This window comes from Anabrus simplex, chromosome 3 (assembly GCF_040414725.1).
Source record: "Anabrus simplex isolate iqAnaSimp1 chromosome 3, ASM4041472v1, whole genome shotgun sequence".
Taxonomy (NCBI): domain Eukaryota; kingdom Metazoa; phylum Arthropoda; class Insecta; order Orthoptera; family Tettigoniidae; genus Anabrus; species Anabrus simplex.
The window spans coordinates 492,935,138-492,950,966 of NC_090267.1; the positions used below are offsets into that span (position 1 = coordinate 492,935,138).

General features: G+C 38.5%; 1 protein-coding gene across 3 annotated transcripts in view; it reads left to right on the top strand.

Moving 5' to 3' along the window:
* Positions 1–15,829, top strand: part of LOC136866558 (FAST kinase domain-containing protein 1, mitochondrial) — a 147,255-nt gene that overhangs the window by 25,276 nt on the left and 106,150 nt on the right. For all 3 annotated transcript variants that reach the window (XM_067143637.2, XM_067143639.2, XM_067143638.2), the window contains exon 2: positions 8,069–8,355. In XM_067143637.2, coding sequence (XP_066999738.2) covers positions 8,069–8,355 — 287 coding nt within the window. The remainder of the gene's footprint in view (positions 1–8,068; positions 8,356–15,829) is intronic.

Below are 15,829 nucleotides of genomic sequence, written 5' to 3' on the forward strand. Positions count from 1 at the left end.
ATTCTCTCTTCATCAATCCTAGTTTTCCTACATTCATTTCTTCTCATACTCATACTTGACATACTCTTGATGTGGGAAGAGTAGGTTAAGAATGAAGTGGATAAACACAGGAGAAAAGATAGATAAGAAGATAAAGATGAATACAGGAGATGAAAGTCATGTTTTTCTAGATTTTTCTATTTGTGTGATGTAAAACAGGGGCTGCCTGGCCGAGGCGGTAAAGGAGTGCTCGGTTCGCCCGGAAGGACATGGGTTTGAATCCCCGTGAGGAAGTCGTAAAGTTTAAGAAATGAGGTTTCTACTTCCAGAGGTGCATATGACCCCAAGGTTCACTCAGCCTACACCAAAAATGAGTACCAGGTTAATACCTGGGGGCAAAGGCGGCTGGGCATAGAGCTAACCACTCTACCCCATCACGTGACGAGGTTACGAATAGTGGAAGCCTTTACTTTCCACCACTCCAAGGGCCTTCACGGCCTGTACGGAGATGGCTTTGCTTTGCTTTGTGATGTAAAACAAATAACAAAACAAAAGTCTAGGGAAACTAGACAAATACCGTACAGAAGGAGGAAAGGAACAAACGCTATACATCGGAGCTTTTCTTGTCCATTGTAAGCCGGTATCCAGTATCAGGTGTGCTGTATATGGATGGCTCAAGAGTAACAGGTAGATCGGACTGTTCATTCATTGTTAACGATAATTAAGTTTCCACTTTCTCAACCTGAAACCTGCAGTGTGTACACAGCAGAGCTTTACGCCATCTTGGAAGCTCTGAACTACAAGCTGTCCAATGGATGTCAGCATTACCTTGTGTGCACTGACTCCTTGAGCTCATTGCACTCTATTGATATTTGCTTCCCACAACATCCCTGGTGCAACATATCGACTATCTGCTGGCTGAAATACATTTGTGTGGCTCCCAAGCTACGTGGGTGTAGCAGGAAATGAGTTAGCTGATCAAGCTGACAAGAAGGAAGTCACCTTGGCGCCATTGCCTTACAAGGTTCCTGCCAGATATATACATTCCCAGCTGAGACAAGTCATTTAAAACACAATGAAGGTATGGAAGACTTCCTTTCCGGTCTCACGGAGAGAAGTAGTGGTATTGTGTCGTCTTCAGATTGACCACAGTATAGCAACACACTCCTACTTACTGAAAGGAGAGCCCCTCCCCCCAGTGTGTACTTGCGAAGGCCATCTTACCCTAGTATACATCTTTTCAGAGTGTGTATACCTGACCAATCTGCGCCATAGTCTAAAACTTCCGAGAGTACCATTTCCCTCATTTTACGAGATGACGAGCAATCAGTAAAACTCATCATCCATTTTATGAGGACTGGACTGGACTGTTTTATCGTTTTTAAAAGTGAATTTTTATTTTGATTATTTGCTTTTTATTTATTTTACATTATTCTTTTGACTGTGTTGTTAGCTTTTAAGTTGATTATTATACATGATTTTACTTTTAATTCAGTGCCTTATTTTATTACATTTTATTCATTTTAGTAAAAAGTAAGGCATTGCAAATTAGATCCACTAACTGTTTTAAATTCATAATAATTTTCATCATCATTATTTATTTTTTAAATCCTAGTCGGAGAGTATTTTAAATTTTAGTCCATCATTTCATTTCATTTCATCTTTGACCATTAGCAGCCAATGACCTAGATGTTAGGTCCCTTTAAGCAGCAGTCATCATCATCATCATCAAGGAATCAAACCGTGAGAAATCAAGGACATACCATAACAGTCCCTTTGGCTAATGTTAAATTTGAAAGAACAGATCATCTAAATCAGAGGTAGACTTTTTAACATACAGATAACTCATTTTGGTCTGTATTAAAAATATGCTATCTTCTGGCCTTTCATTATTGTTTCAGAAAGCAAAGGATGTACAAATCCTTATGAGCTGTTTAAAAAAGTCATACAGCACACTCCTCTTGCCTGACCAAGAATACCGTCGTCATTCACTGAAGGGAAGAACTAATTAAAAGTGCTAGGAGAGCAGAAGACGATCAGAAACTCACTTCATTGGCGTGACAAGGGAACGTTCCAAAAGGTCAGCTGGCAGTTTAAATTGAAACAATTTAGAAATGTTTTAATATGGCTATAGTATATAATTTACAGTGTCTTATCTGTTCACCACCATAGTCATTGATTGACATTTTCAGTCTCACTCATCGTCATTCTAGTGCCGTCTTCTCACAGAAGGTTGGCGACCGCCATGGAATAGAATTTCCTATCTTTCATTTCCTTTATTGGAGTTGGCGTTCCCTCAGCAGCAAACCACTATCGGAGATTCTGCGCTCAGGAAAATTATCTCCCCCCCTTCTCTCTTGCCTTCCATAATCATTTGTGTCAGACTGTATTTATCATTTTGGAAGATGTGAAATAGGTAGCTTACCAGCCAATGGTATTGTTATTTTATCTGAGTCTGCAGAAGATAAAATTGCTGAATGGTGTGGACACGATCTTGGAGAAGGAGTTCAAGATGAAAATGAATAAATCCAAAACAAAAGTAATGAAGTGCAGTCAGGGAAATAAAGATTAGGAAATTTATGGAACATTCCCCTTGATTATTATTTCATTCCCCCTTGTACCGAGCTCAGTAGCTGCAGTCGCTTAAGTGCGGCCAGTATCCAGTATTCGGGAGATAGTGGGTTTGAACCCCACTGTCGGCAGCCCTAAAAATGGTTTTCCGTGGTTTCCCATTTTCACACCAGGCAAATGCTGGGGCTGTACCTTAATTAAGGCCACAGCCACTTCCTTCCCACTCCTAGCCCTTCCCTGTCCCATCGTCGCCATAAGACCTATATGTGTCGGTGCGACATAAAGCAACTAGCAAAAAGAAAAACTTACTCCTTGTCCTATAAATGAATATTTGCCCTAATTTGTCCTTTTGAATTCCAACTTTATCTTCATATTATGATCTTTCCTACCTTTAAAAGCTCCACTCAAGCTTATTCGTCTACTAATGTCATTCCTCACCATCTCTCCACTGACAGCTCGAAACATACCACTTACCTTAAGGAAATTCCAAAACTGGTCTAACAATACAAAATAAATACACAGTATCTGCGTATATATATTGAAGTGATGATTAGATGGAGCATCTACCCCAATTTCTTTAAGGTATTGTCTATTATCAGCACGGAAGGAAAATCATTAATTACAATACATACCACTTAGTTTAACAGCTTGTCTTCTTACTCCCAAGTCTTCCCAGCCCAAAGTTTGCAATATTTTTGTAACACTACTCCTTTATAGAAAATTGGGGAAGATGCTATCATTATCAGGTATACAATAATTTGTAGAAAGAGCTTGTAGCTCCAAATTTACAGTATTCAAAAAAGCACCATGCTCCCTCCAATCAGTACTCTCGGAGACTACGCTCCAAAACTTATTACAATCTAGCTTCTCCAAGGCACAATTTTCTAATCCAAATTTTACTTCAGATCATTACAAAATAGTTTACTGTCTTACCCGCTCGACTGTCTGATTTACACTTGACCATGAATAGTTAAAATTAAACAGGGGCAATAAGTGCCCATTCTAGATGGCCTTAGTGATCAAAAAGAATAGGTCCAAGATATCGGCCGTAAACAAAATGCTAAGAGGTGAACACTTGCACTCCTTTGGAAATACGCTTTGAGACACTCAAAATCCTATCTGGGCTGATGGCCCTAAGTTACAGAGGCTAGGCCTATACTACAGAAGGTGACCAAATAAAAAGTTCCAAAAGAAAAGAAAAATTTTAAGGTTTTATAAACTTATAGTCACCCCAATACCAAGTTGAATGGGAGTTAAAAGAGGGTGAACACTCTTTATTCCTTAAGTTTCATATTACCCCACAGGGACTTGGATGAAGTCCTAAGACTTGCTTGAGAATTTACATTTAGAAGATGCTGTTTAACTTCAAAAATTTACATTAAGAAAGAATTTTGAAACCTTCCCCTCAAGTCAGCTTTCTGAAACTATCACATAATTAAAAGATGTCTGCCATTACCTTGAGCTGGTGGGCGTTCCGACGATGGGCAAGGCTTGCCCCCTGCCTCCACTACGTACACACTAAACCTCTTGACTGGAGCGATGGAAAAGACAACATGACCTAAAAGCTCCCAGCTTTTATAGCAGAGGGGAAGGTTCCAGAACACTCTAGGCCAAAGGCCTGTACACATCCTAAATTTTGATTGGCTAATTTAATAAATATCCAAAATTTCTGATTGGCTAATATTTCACGAAGAAGGAAGAGATAGAAGGGTTAGTAACCTTAGAACACAAAAAGCAATCTGTAAATGCTTCAGTTTAGGAAACTTATAACTACTAAAATTCTCTTGAAAATTAATTATCCAGTATTAGTATACCAGGCAAAGTATTCACAGGCATCTTGGAAGGGAGGGTGCGATCAGTCGTTGAGAGGAAGTTGGATGAAAACCAGTGTGGTTTCAGACCAGAGAGAGGCTGTCAGGATCAGATTTTCAGTATGCGCCAGGTAATTGAAAAATGCTACGAGAGGAATAGGCAGTTGTGTTTATGTTTCGTAGATCTAGAGAAAGCATATGACAGGGTACCGAGGGAAAAGATGTTCGCTATACTGGGGGACTATGGAATTAAAGGTAGATTATTAAAATCAATCAAAGGCATTTATGTTGACAATTGGGCTTCAGTGAGAATTGATGATAGAATGAGTTCTTGGTTCAGGGTACTTACAGGAGTTAGACAAGGCTGTAATCTTTCACCTTTGCTGTTCGTAGTTTACATGGATCATATGCTGAAAGGTATAAAATGGCAGGGAGGGATTCAGTTAGGTGGAAATGTAGTAAGCAGCCTGGCCTATGCTGACGACTTGGTCTTAATGGCAGACTGTGCCGAAAGCCTGCAGTCTAATATCTTGGAACTTGAAAATAGGTGCAATGAGTATGGTATGAAAATTAGCCTCTCGAAGACTAAATTGATGTCAGTAGGTAAGAAATCCAACAGAATTGAATGTCAGATTGGTGATACAAAGCTAGAACAGGTCGATAATTTCAAGTATTTAGGTTGTGTGTTTTCCCAGGATGGTAATATAGTAAGTGAGATTGAATCAAGGTGTAGTAAAGCTAATGCAGTGAGCTCGCAGTTGCGATCAACAGTATTCTGTAAGAAGGAAGTCAGCTCCCAGACGAAACTATCTTTACATCGGTCTGTTTTCAGACCAACTTTGCTTTATGGGAGCGAAAGCTGGGTGGACTCAAGATATCTTATTCGTAAGTTAGAAGTAACAGACATGAAAGTAGCAAGAATGATTGCTGGTACAAACAGGTGGGAACAATGGCAGGAGGGAACTCGGAATGAGGAGATAAAGGCTAATTTAGGAATGAACTCGATGGATGAAGCTGTACGCATAAACCGGCTTCGGTGGTGGGGTCATGTGAGGCGAATGGAGGAGGATAGGTTACCTAGGAGAATAATGGACTCTGTTATGGAGGGTAAGAGAAGTAGAGGGAGACCAAGACGACGATGGTTAGACTCTGTTTCTAACGATTTAAAGGTAAGAGGTATAGAACTAAATGAGGCCACAACACTAGTTGCAAATCGAGGATTGTGGCGACGTTTAGTAAATTCTTGGAGGCTTGCAGACTGAACGCTGAAAGGCATAACAGTCTATAATGATAATGTATGTATGTATGTATGTATGTATGTATGTATTAATTGTCCATCCACCCATCAGAGGGGGCACATAAGACGACAGTAGAGACATCTAAAGATAACGTTCGAATCTTCTTCTGATACACAGTTCAGGGTTCATATTACAGATGGCCTTCTAAAGGTGCTCAGTTTAAATGTACGGAGTAGGTGTACCTCCGGTACAGTTTTATTAAAAAATCCTTAAGCAGAATCTGTATCCTTTTTTTTGATTGTATAGTTTAGGTGATGGCGGAAAATGACCAGAACGAGCTGGACAGAAAGAAAAACCAACCTGGAAGTCTTAAGGGAAGTTAAAGAAGAGAGAAGATTTTTAAACGAAATGGAAAACGGGAAATTAAAATTTATTGGACATGTCATCATTCACAATACTTTCATCACTAACGTACGTGAAGGGAAAGTGCTGGGAAAGAAAGGCAGAGGAAGACCTAAGATGAAGTATTTGGACGACATCAAGAAGAGGTTAGGTTGTGTCAATTACATGGGACTGAAAAGAACAGCCAATGAAAGAAAAGAGTGGTTGCATTGACAAGGCATTAGCCTTTAGAATATTGATTGAGTTTAGCTGGACCTTTTAATTTTCATGGTTCTTATGTCTTGAAGCTATTTATTTCCTTTTCCTTATTAAGGCTACTTTTCTGGCTTTTTTCTTGATTCTTTACCTTATAATAATGGATGGGAAACAACTATAGTAATCATCACCTACTAGATACAGAATTTGCCTTTTCATCAGGGTTTTTAAATTATTATTTTTTTATAGCAACTTTGCCTGGATGCTTGTATTGTAAAGCCCTTACCAAGGCATTTATAGCTATAGTTTAAGGGTGGTTCAATCGAAATAGAGCCTGTTGTTTAGAAACTTTCACTAAATTTATTGGGCAACATACACTAGACCTACAGTATATCAAAACGACAGCATACTAATGACAGTTTAAGGAAGTCTACATACAATTACCTCATCCCCACCTCTTCAGGCACCTGCCACAACACTAAACAAGTATCTCTCTACTGTCCACAATAAAGGACACTGATTCCTGGTTGAACCATTCTTCCATAGCATGAAAAATCACTTGATCTATCAGAGCTTTCTTCTGCAAACCAAAGGTGTGACTATTGCAAGGAGGGAGACCTCAGTCTGTGAAGACCTTAGCTAAAACAGTGCCGCAGCATGTTGATGTGTATTACTGGGAAGCACAAGAACACTCTGTTATAGCTTTTCCAGTCAAAGCACCTTCTCGGAATATAATAATGCCACGTTGTATTTCCAAAAAGTATGGTTTCCGATTGATGTAGCTAAATAAAATTCAGGAAGCTCAATCATAAGATTACCAGTGTTTCACCCCATTGTGGCATGGGCTAATTAGTTGGATACTGCGACTTTCCAAGGCACTGCAAGCTATCATGTGATAAGCACAATGCTATGCCGACGTACTAGGAGAGAAATATATCTCCACTTGCTGTATATGCCCTTCTGAGCTAGCATGACCAAAAAATATGGCTTCTGTTTGAGGTAACTAAATAAAATTCAGCAAACTCAGTTGTAGGATTACCAGTATTTCACCCCAGTGCCTTCTAAAACTGTAAAAGTAGTTAGTGGGTCATAAAGCAAATAGCATTTAACATTCAGCCCAGTGCGGCATGAGCTCATCAGTTGGACACCTTTCCAAGACAGCTACACCAAGCTCGATAGCTGTAGTCGCTTAAGTGCGGTCAGTATCCAGTATTCGAGAGATAGTGGGTTTAAACCACACTCTCGGCAGCCTGAAAATGGTTTTCCATGGTTTCCCATTTTCACACCAGGCTGTACCTTAATTAAGGCCACGTCCGCTTCCTTCCCACTCCTAGCCCTATCCTGTCCCATCATCACCATAAGACTTATCTGTGTCGGTGCGATGTAAAGCCAGTAGCAAGTCAGCTAGCCTGGAAGGGCATATATTGCGAGTGGAGATATAACTCTCCCCTAGTACTTCGGCACTGGATTGTGCTTGTCACACGATAGCTTGCAGGGATGTCGCTATTGGCATGCTAGCTGGCCAGTGTCTTGGAAAGGTGCAATATCCAACTGATGAGCCCATGCCGCACTGGGGCAAAATACTGGTAATCTTACAATTGAGTTTCCTGAATTTTATTTACCATGTATCTGTTTGGACATAACAACTAAACATGAATATTGCTTCAACTTTTTCCTGTACTTAGCGAAACTCGTATCTCACACTGACCTTGTTCTGAGCTGCCACTTCTACAATGTCCTTTCAGTTATTTGTATGTTACCAGCTCTGTCTATGTTTCAACTGAATAATCCTTATAAATGTGTTCGTTTTTTTTTTTTTTTTAATGTGAGAATATTCAATCTGATTTATGGTATGCTTATTCTGTTTGGCAGAAACTTGTGAGAATGCAGAGGATTTACGTCTTCTTACGATCTGTTTGAACAATGCTCGTCAGATTATTGGTCCCTCCATCTTGGAAACTTATAAATCTAAGGTTGAGGACATGATTAAGAATGGTTCTTTGACTTCAAATAATGGTCGTACTATTGTTAAAGCTGCCCTCTTTCTGAATGCACCTACGTGGTCTCAGGAGAATGCCGATATCACACGGATGCTGTTGTCTTTATTCAAAGGAGGAATATCTTCTCTTGATCCACGGGACCTGGTGGCTGTTCACAGGGTGAGATTACAATAATTACTTTGTCTTCATTTAAATTTATGCACATTACCGTAAACTGTGGTGAACATGATTTCATTTTCAAATTCTTCCATTTAATAAATACAATGATTAAACTTTATAGGGTCCACTTATTCAATACAATAATAATGTTGTCCAGATGTAATTACAACATTCTAAATTTATTCAGAACTAGTTTCGACGGTTTTTTTGCATCATCCTCAGCTGTACAAAGAACTTGGAAAACAGGCAATTATATAAATCTCGATCGACCGACCGCCGAGCCAAAACTACTGGACATAAAGAAATGAAATTCATGGGATACATTTATATTACAATGTAGGTGCTCACTAAGGGAGGATTTTTGGATATTCCATCGCTAAGGGGATGAAAAGGGGGGTGAGTTTTTAAAATGAGTGTATCTATATCTCAAAACTTTAAGAGATTACAGATGTAAAAATTGGTATTTAGAATCCCCTTTAAAAATAAAGAAACACATATTTTTTGTTATTGGAAAACTCCCATTGGGAGAAGGTGAAAAAGGGGTTGAATGCCTTTAATGAGGATACTTTTATCTCAGAAACTGAAGATATTACACACCTGAAAATTGGTATTTGGAATCTCCTTAAAAAATAAACACTTTTTTTTTTTTTTTTTTTTTTTCGGAAACTCCACTTAAAGGGAACTAAAAAGGGGGTGAAATTTTAAAATGAGCATGTCTACAGTATATCTCAAAAACTTATCATGTTACAGAAGTGAAAAATAGTATTTTTTATCTCTATTAAAAATAAAGAAACGTGTATTTTTGGTTTTCGGGAAAACTACTTGACTGAAAATGGGTTTGAATTATTTTTATTAGGATATCTCAAAAACTGAAGATGTTACAGACGTGAAAATTGGTATTTGGAATCTGCTTTAAAAGTAAAGAAACGCATATTCCTTTGACTTCGGAAAATCCAATTAAAGGGGAGGGGTGAAGGAATTGAAAAATTAATTGAATTAATTGTATGAGGATACTTACATCTACCACCTTTTGCCATTTCTTGATGGATGCAGTATTTTTGTATCCGCCTCTTGGTACAGGCCAGAGCAAAGTGTAGCTTCCACCGAAGTCCCAGTCTCATCCATGGCTGTGACAGTATGGAAACTGCTGGGGTATGGGTGGTGCTGAGTAATGACATTTGGAGCACAACTGGTGCCTGAGTGTTATGAAAGATGTTGCTCATAGGATCAGTCGTGCTCCAGTGAGGAAAGCAATGGCAAACTACCTCACTCCTCATCTTGCCTAGTACGCCTCATCTGGTCTCTGCCATTGGTTTTTGTGGTTTCCCTATAGCTGCATAGCCTTTGGTAGTGCTATTTGAGGATTCATCCAGCCTCTGGGCTGATGACCTAACAGACAGACGACTTACATCTAATAAAAACTAAAGTTGTTACAGACCTGAAAATTAGTTTTAGGATCTCCTTTAAAAACAAGAAAAACAAAAAAACGCATTTTTGGGAGAAATTAATCTAGGGGGCGGGGGTGAAAAGGAGTTGAATTCCTTTTATGAGGACACACATCTCAAAAACTGAAGATGTTACAGTCGAGATAACTGGTATTTAGAAGATCCTTTGCTAATAAAGAAACAAGTATCTTTTTTTTTCTTCGGAAAATTCACTTAAGGGGGAGTTTGAAAGGAAGTGAAAGAAAGTGAATTATTTTTATGGGGATACTTATATCTCAAAACTGAAGGTAAAAACGTGATCATTGGTATTTAGAATCTCCTTTAAACACCTTAACAGCGGTAGGGTGAAAAAGAAGTTGAGACCAGTTGATTTTACTGTTCATAGTACTTGATTCTGATCATAAACCGATCATTTTTAATCTTTCCTGGGTTCGTTTTCAAGAGCCATCTTTTCCTTTGGAGAACTTAGAGTTTACAGTAGATTCTCCTGGCATATAAATAAAACTTTAAACACGTTTGAAATAAACGATAGGAATGAAATTGACCGTGCAATTGTTTACCTCTATAATAAGGTCAATAATGCACGGAAGTATATCATTCGTATCGCCAGAAATCCTTCGCACTTGCCTAAGCGCGACATTGGTGCTGGTCACATTGTCAGCAGTGACAATGGCAGCAGATGTAATGTACCGCCAAGTAGCGGTCTTGCATCTTGCTGTGGGGTCCACAACATCAATGATAATAATAATAATAATAATAATAATAATAATAATAATAATAATAATAATAATAACCTAAATTCAACTAATATCACCCAGCCTAATAATAATAATAATGTTCTGGACCATCGTCAAAATGTGCGGACCATGCTGGAAACGGGTCCTGGCCGGGTAATGACTACGAATGCAGTCCGGCCGTGGGTTCAGTACCGCCTAGGCATCCAAGACGACACCACGCCGGATCTCCTCAAGGATTTGATCCATATTAAAAATGCTTATAGGAAAAAATGGCAAAGATTTAAAGACGCAACTGACCAGATGGAATACCTGGAGCTAGCCCGGGAAGTACGAAATCGATTGCTAGAAAGAAAGATTGAAAAATGGGAGGAACTTTGCCGTAATCTCTCAGAAAACGAGTCAGATAGCAATCGCCGCGAATTTCGGCAGATTATATATAAAACGTTAAGCGTTCAATTATAAATTTCAGTATAATACTGTTGCGGAGCATGGGTATCCTGCTAGTCTATTCTTAAAGTTTTAAATGAGTGATAAGTCTTTCTGTAATCCTAGGTCATAAAACAAAAGTTTTAAATCCTCTTATTTCCCCCAAAAATTGATTTTGTTGACATTTTTAAGTGTAGTAGGTATTGCCATTGATGCTTTCACGGCCCTTACTTATAGACATGATATAGGCTTTTAGGCTTATGCCGTCTCAAGAAAATAAGGTAAAATGACTGTTCACGAGAAAGGCTTCTCAAATAATGAGGCTTGAATTTAGACGTTATAATAGAGGTGGAAGTGGTACGTTCATTCGTCACCAGATGGCTCACCGGACACTGTTTAACGCTAGCATTCGAAGCGGAAGCTGACAGAACCATCAGAATCAGTGTTTGTGTACTGGTGATGGCCCCAAGAGCTGAAACATGTCCACATATTTTAGATAAATAATCTTTTTAGATTATATTGTGTATTCATTAGGTGGTTAATCTATATACAGTAAAACCTCGTTAATTCAAAGTCATTGGGATGTAAAAATTGGACTTCGAATTACATGATTTCGAATTTTTTTCTAGTGGCTTTACGTCGCACCAACAATTTTTCAAATTAACTGCCAGCTTGTAATTCTGAAATGCCACCCTTTGCAGCATCACAAAATATTGTAAGACCCGTTATTGCATGATTCACAGTTTAAACCTTTTAAATGCCATTGAATAAACTATTTCCAAAATGTATCCAACAAGGTGCATTTACAGTATTCAAATAATTCACTTGGATAACTCACTGGCAAACATAACCTCACGCAATGAAAAATGAAAAAAATAGAAAAGAAAACATGATTCAAAGACTAGGAGAAATCTATACTGGCTATACTCTCTCCCCTTGTACTTGCACGGAAAGTACCCAATGCCCTTAAAACATCGTAGCTTATCAAACTTTCCTATTACGAGGGGAGAAAGTCCCTTGCTTCCGTGTGCATTACAACACAGTACAGTGACTATCTTTGTATGATTTTCCGCCATGGCACTTCTATCGAAATTCAGAAATGCCAACCCTTGCCACGTCACAAAGTATCCTAAGACCCATTAATGCATGCAATCACATTGATTCTCAGTTTAAACCTTTCAGATGCCATAGCATCTAGCGGCGAGGATAGAAATTGTGCCAGCTGCCGAAGCCTGTCGCACTCTTCTGGGACAATGATTAATGAATGACAAATGAAATGTTATTGGAGAATGTTCCTGGAATTAAATATGACAGGGAAAACTGGAGTACCTGGAGAAAAACCTGTCCCACTTCTGCTTTGTCCAGCACAAATCTCACATGGAGTGACTAGGATTTGAACCACGGAACCCAGTGGTGAGAGGTCGGCGCACTGCCGCCTGAACTGTTACATAATATTAATGCGTATTTGAGTCAATGTGTGTTACAAATTAAAACTTAAATACTGTAAAACGGTTTATTTAAATGACAAATCTTCATTATTGTCAGCATAATTGCATCAGTTTAGCACGAATGATGTCTGCAGTAGCGTGGAATCGCATGCGAGCACTCGATTCCACATAACGTTTCAAACTCGTATGGTACTCCCGGTGTTTCATGATTAGGCCTATGAATGAGCTGTAGAATACTCTGTTATGTCTCGTTTGTGATAACACTAAAATAGTTCTATTATTCAGTTAATGTTTACCTGCCTGATATTATTGTTAATGCCCAGAGGGGAATAAATTGAAATTTTATCATATTTATTTTTTGCGTTGTTTACCCCACTCGGCTACTCATTCCTGCCACGCAGTTGATGAAATTTCTGGGGAGAACACTGGAATACGAAAACCGGACAAAGACGAAAGGAGAAAAGGATCCAAATGGAATAATATACAAGTATGAGAAAGGAACAAACAAGTGTTAAATACAGTCAGAGGGAGGGAAAGAAAAAAAGAAAGAAAGAGGAATAAAAAAAGGAACACATATAGAGCTCGGCAACTCCAAGTGAAACCACGCAAAAAATGCAAACTTCGAATAATTTGCCCCTGCCTTTCTGTCCCTAATCATCCAAGACAAATAGTTTTCTAATCTGTACAGGGGAGAGTCTCGCCACGAGCCAGTTAAAGTGAAGATCGTCCAATGTTGCCAAATAGTGACCGCACGTTAGTCCTCGCCTAACTTTCACAGGAGACGTTTCCATACAGCCATACATGAAGTGCTCTACCACTGTGCTGTCTTGCTGTGCACGTTTTGCAGGTCCTAAGTAGCCAACTAGCTCTTGTACGCTGAATGTTGCAATGTATTCAGTACGAGATTTTTGCTGGTGTCTTTGTTAAAATATGATATTATATCCTATCGAAAAAAAAAAAAGAAGAAAAAAAAACAGAAATGATGCCAACTTTTAAAGTTGATTTACCAGTTATTCAACTGAACAGTAATAAAGAGATTAAAATTGTTCAGAAATTCAAATATCTTGGGGAAATAATAACATGAACACAAATGAAAAAGAAGCAATAGAACACAGAACAACTAAATTTAAACAAGCACAAAGACTTACCTGGCCAACCTATAAAAAAAAAATCTCTTTCGATAAACGCTAAGCTGAAACACTATAATTCCATAGTTAAACCAGAGGCAACATATCCTAGTGAAACTTTATTCAAATTAAATGTAAATTCTACAACAGACAAATTACAGAAAACTGATAGAAGAATTCTTAGAACAATTATTAATTAAAAACACCAAGTTGATGGACAGTGGAGATTGTTGCCTAACAACATTGTCTATCATGAATGTGAATCAATAATATCTACAATGCGTAAAAGAAGAATTTCCTTTTTCTGTCACATATGATTACCAGACACCAGGATATTGAAACAACTATTTGATTACTTTTTGAAGAATAAAATCAATAATAATTGGTTCAAAGAAGTTCAGAATGATTTGGAAGAATTGGGTATAACTCGGCAACAAATCAAAGACAGAAAAGAGAAGAGGATTTTGAAGAACAGAAGCATAAGTCTCAAACTAAAAACAGTTGAACGGAAACAATATACAGTACTATATCGGACACACAAAGGGCTTCCAGGTCGGAGAGGATGAGAAAGTTCTGGGAGAAGAAAAAGAAGAAATAATTTAATTTCGTGTGGCTATTTCTAGCCGAGTGCAGCCCTTGTAAGGCAGACCCTCCGACGAGGGTGGGCGGCATCTGCCATGTGTAGGTAACTGCGTGTTATTGTGGTGGAGGATAGTGTTATGTGTGGTGTGTGAGTTGCAGGGATGTTGGGGACAGCACAAACACCCAGCCCCTGGGCCATTGGAATTAACCAATGAAGGTTAAAATCCCCGACCTGGCCGGGAATCGAACCCGGGACCCTCTGAACCGAAGGCCAGTGCGCTGACTATTCAGCCAACGAGTCGGACAAAGAAGAAATTAACTCAAATGTATTGATTTCAGTGCTCCAATGTGGGCGTAAAATATGTAAATAATAATAATAATAATAATAATAATAATAATAATAATAATAATAATCCTATCGAAATTTTATTTCTCCATATCTGCCAACCCTTCCGATTTACCCAGAAACTTTCCGTTTTTTAACTCGGCTTCCGATTTTCCAATTTATTTTTACTCCTTCCTATCTTTGACCAGTATAACCTCCAGTACATTCAATACTCTTTCCCTAGGATAAAGGATAAATTCCTATGTGCTTGTGTAATTTACACAACCTCATTTTCAAGCGTATTTATTTGATGATTTATTTGGCGAGTGTATTGTCCGTCACCTTTGTGTATCGTGTTTCCTGCTCACCGCAGCAGCGTGTGTTCTTTGGAGCTGGGAATTCGGGATGGTAATTGTCCTACAAACAAGAGACGCTAGCGTGTGCTAGCGACTCCATTAATCGGGACAAGAATGAGTTTGTTATTGTGTGGTTCACACACTGTTAACATCGTTTCTGTGCGTGGTTTTGTTGGAGTTTTAGGCTACGTGCTTTTTCTTGCAGTTATGTGCTTTTCCCCTTGTCAAAGTTGTATGTTAATGACGTATGAAACACATTGATCTATTTTGTATGTGGTAGTTTTGCGTATTTCAGTGGATTTGTATTCATTCTTACTTCATAATTTGAATGACTTGAATGTATTTCAGAGTTGTGTCAATAACAGTTTCTTGTATTTTCTCTTCACGTTATGGCCACAAAATATAACAAACGTTATCTCCAAGTGTTCAGATATACCTATAAAATTAAATTTCCGTTCATTTTATAGTCTAATGAAAGAAACTATTATGCATTTTGTTCCGTGTATCGGTGTGTGATATAAATATTATTATTCGCATGTATCTAGGTACATTTTCTTTTAACCATTTTTTTGTTTTCTTAGTTTAAGATTTTAAATTTAATGGTCAGTTTGCATTGTAACTGTAGTTATGCATGTCTTTTATCTTGTCCTTTTATCACCAAGACCGTGGTGCAATATCCATGATGAAATCCAAGAATAAAAAATTCTTCCTATTTTTGATTTCTAAAAGTTGGCAGCTGTGTAGCTCCATGTGTTAAGTAATGGTAAGTGCTGAAAGAAAGCTATTCATTGCACAGGGAGAGAGACAGCAATAGCACTTTCTCCGTCACACCACCTGACGGAACTAGCGCTTATATCACTTGGTTTCCAGGGTCGCACTTCAACAGGACGAACACAACAACAGGCAGGTGTCGGACGAGGGAGCAGCAGGAGGCGAGGATAAACATCGAAACACAATCTCAACATCTTCATACACTGCTGTCTTCAAATAGATAGGCTCTCTCCTCATCAACCCCAGTTCTTCTACAT